This window comes from Triticum dicoccoides, chromosome 7B (assembly GCF_002162155.2).
Source record: "Triticum dicoccoides isolate Atlit2015 ecotype Zavitan chromosome 7B, WEW_v2.0, whole genome shotgun sequence".
Classification (NCBI taxonomy): Eukaryota; Viridiplantae; Streptophyta; class Magnoliopsida; order Poales; family Poaceae; genus Triticum; species Triticum dicoccoides.
In genome coordinates, this window is record NC_041393.1 from 372,342,021 (window position 1) to 372,344,955 (window position 2,935).

Here is a 2,935-nt window from a genome sequence, read left to right on the forward strand (position 1 = left end):
AGATGAACGATGAAGCACAGATGACCAATGAAGCACAGATGACCGATGATAAAAGGCAGCAAAAACTCAAAAAACATCGTGAAGCCTATCAACAAAAGAAAGAAAAAATAGCAGAGCTCAATGCACAGATGACTGATGGAGAAAAGCAGGAAAAACTCAAAAGACGTCGTGAAGCCTATCAACAAAAGAAAGAAAAGATATGTGCACAGCATAGGCAGATATATGCAAATATGCAGTCAGACCAAAAGAAAGCTAGAATAGAACATATAAATGAATTGAAGCGCAATACAGCAAACAAAGACTCAATTGCGATGCAAAACCCTGCATATAGCTCAACTGAACAAGAAGTTAGTATTTCTACCCCTTCTGTAAATCACAGAAAGCATGTCACGCCAGGAGAAAGACAAACATTGCTGCACCGCCGTAACAAACAATTCACGACAAGACGGAGGAAAAATGTTTCAGTATCATCAGAAGAAGATGCATCCATGACGGAAACCGGCAACAATGACACAGAGCCTCTACATCAACCACAAGTAATGATTTACGGTAAAAATCTAAATTTGATACAATACTAGCATTCAAAGTAAATATACATGTGCTTGTACAACTAACCATATATTGTGGACAGACATCCCCTCATCAATGTTTCCAAGCATGAAAGAAGCAGATACCCCAACACAGACATTATACAATGGCGATCACAATAAGGTGGCTTTATGGCCAGACATCCCCTCTTCAATGTCTCCTACAATCAAAGAAGTAGATGCACGAATAGAATCATTCTGCAATGATGTTCGCGGTATGATAATCAATTGCATATACTTTTATACAGTACTTGAACTATATGCATATCTTTATAAATCAAAAAAATCTACACAGCAAATAATAAAGTCATGTGTGAGAAAGACGCAGCCATCCAAGAAGCGGACGCACCAACACAATCAATCCACAACGAGGATCATGGTAAGGTTATCAATTTCATATATATTCTTATGCAGTACAGAGAAATATATATTATACATATAAGATTACAACACAGGTAATGACGAAGTCATATTTGAAGATACAAACGAGGACGAATACATGTTCTCTGGTGAAGGTATGCTCAATACAATTTAAATAGATTCAAAACATTATATTTCTCCTTTACTAAAAATTTTATGCTACAAACCATACTAGAATGGGGCAGAGAAGTGGAAGTTGAAATCAGAGAAGACGAAGAAATTCACAACCCTGATCCGTATGATTTTGTCTACAGCAACATACCAAAAAATACACATGTGCTCAAACCGGAAGAAAATTGCAGATTATGTCATGCAAAAAAATTCAAGTACGAGACTAAGGGGTTATGCTGCAGAAAAGGACAGATACTAGCCAGTCTAGATACACCACCTGAACTCATGAGACTTTGGACAAGCAACGACTGATGCAAGACATTTTCGAAAAAATATAAGATTTTTCAATGGACACTTCTCATTTACTACTCTATACTGTCACCTTGACAGAGACACAACTGACATGCGAACAGCTGGTATTTACACCTTTCGAGCTCATGGTCAGATCTATCACAACATACATTCATTTGGTAATAGTCACTCAGATCCAAAGCATTTGGAGCTATACTTCTACGACGATGATCCAAGCTTAGAGCATCGATATCGTCGTTGCCGCGAGGAAATGTACGAGCAAGACAAGCATGTGATTGGAATAATAACTGACATCCTACGCGGTAACCCGTACTCTCAACAGTTTAGGAGTTTGGGACAAGCCCAAAACCTTGAGGACTACAGAGTCATCTTGAACCTTGACCAAAGATTGGACCAGAGAACATACAACGCACCAATCAATTCGGAGGTAGCTGCAGTGTGGATTGAAGGAAATAAAAGAAGAGATACTTATGACAGGAGTGTAATACTACATGGGAACAACAACCGATCATATTACGGGTGCTATGATCCATTGTCGTATCCTCTATTCTTTCCAAGAGCTGAACTGGGTTGGCATAGGAAAATCCCAAAGAAGAATACACAAGAGGAATATATTGGTGCTGATAATATCAATAATGACGACGACCCAGGTAAAAAATTCATATACTATTATATTCAAAATTAAATTTTCATATATGGTACAGTACAAACTTATGCAACTAACTTATTATGTTGCAATTTTTGCGCAGATTTGGTTAACGAGTTGTGGGTAACCATGAAAGAATACTACTGCTATAAATTCCATACACGACCAAGCATATTCAACCCAATATTGCATGGCGGACGGCTTTTCCAACAGTTTGCTGTAGATACATACATCAAGATTGAAAGCTCCAGACAGCTATGGCTTTAGTTAGAAAATATGGAGATCTTGATTCTGTTCTGTTCTCCGGCTTGAATGCTGTCTAGAAGGCCTTGGTATAGATAAACTTCGTCGATATCTGGATGCTATGGCTTTAGTTAGAAAATATGGAAAGCCAGACATATTCTTAACAATGACCTGCAACCCCAATTGGGAAGAGATCACACGTGAACTAGAGTTTGGACAAACACCACAAGATCGCCCAGACATTGTCGTTCGTGTTTTCAGGGCGAAGCTAGAAGAAATGAAGAAGCAACTATTTGAGAAGGCCATTCTTGGAAAGGTTATGGCATATACATATGTCGTAGAGTTCCAAAAGAGGGGATTACCCCATGCTCACTTTTTGCTCATCATGACCGGAAAATACAAGTACACATGTTCAGAACAGTACGACAGAATCATCTCCGCTGAGCTCCCTAACAAGCACAAGTACCCAAAGCTATACAAAATACCAACAACCCACCTATAACAACGAATAGATTGCAACGAAAAATAAGATGTGTTGCAAGTAGCCCACGTGCCCACCTCTCAACGTTTTCCTATTTGACCTCCCCCAGGTCTTGAGAGAGGAGTCCTCGTAGAT

General features: G+C 38.9%; 1 protein-coding gene across 1 annotated transcript; it reads left to right on the forward strand.

The window, feature by feature from the left end:
- The first annotated feature begins 6 nt into the window (after positions 1-6).
- Positions 7-2,616, forward strand: LOC119335349. Its single transcript, XM_037607480.1, has 6 exons — positions 7-549; positions 632-802; positions 883-966; positions 1,043-1,102; positions 1,183-2,080; positions 2,180-2,616. The coding sequence occupies exons 1-5, from the start codon at positions 21-23 to the stop codon at positions 1,428-1,430; spliced, it is 1,092 nt and encodes a 363-aa protein (XP_037463377.1). The 5' UTR covers positions 7-20; the 3' UTR covers positions 1,431-2,080; positions 2,180-2,616.
- Positions 2,617-2,935: the final 319 nt, after the last annotated feature.

What these genes read in the sequence shown, in the direction of transcription:
- LOC119335349 (XM_037607480.1), top strand. Translation starts at nt 21, where the DNA reads ATGACCAATGAAGCACAGATGACCGATGATAAAAGGCAGCAAAAACTC. An exon ending in ACCACAAGTAATGATTTACG is followed by an intron (nt 550 to 631) that starts GTAAAAATCTAA and finishes TATTGTGGACAG; the next exon opens with ACATCCCCTCATCAATGTTT. An exon ending in AATCCACAACGAGGATCATG is followed by an intron (nt 967 to 1,042) that starts GTAAGGTTATCA and finishes ATTACAACACAG; the next exon opens with GTAATGACGAAGTCATATTT.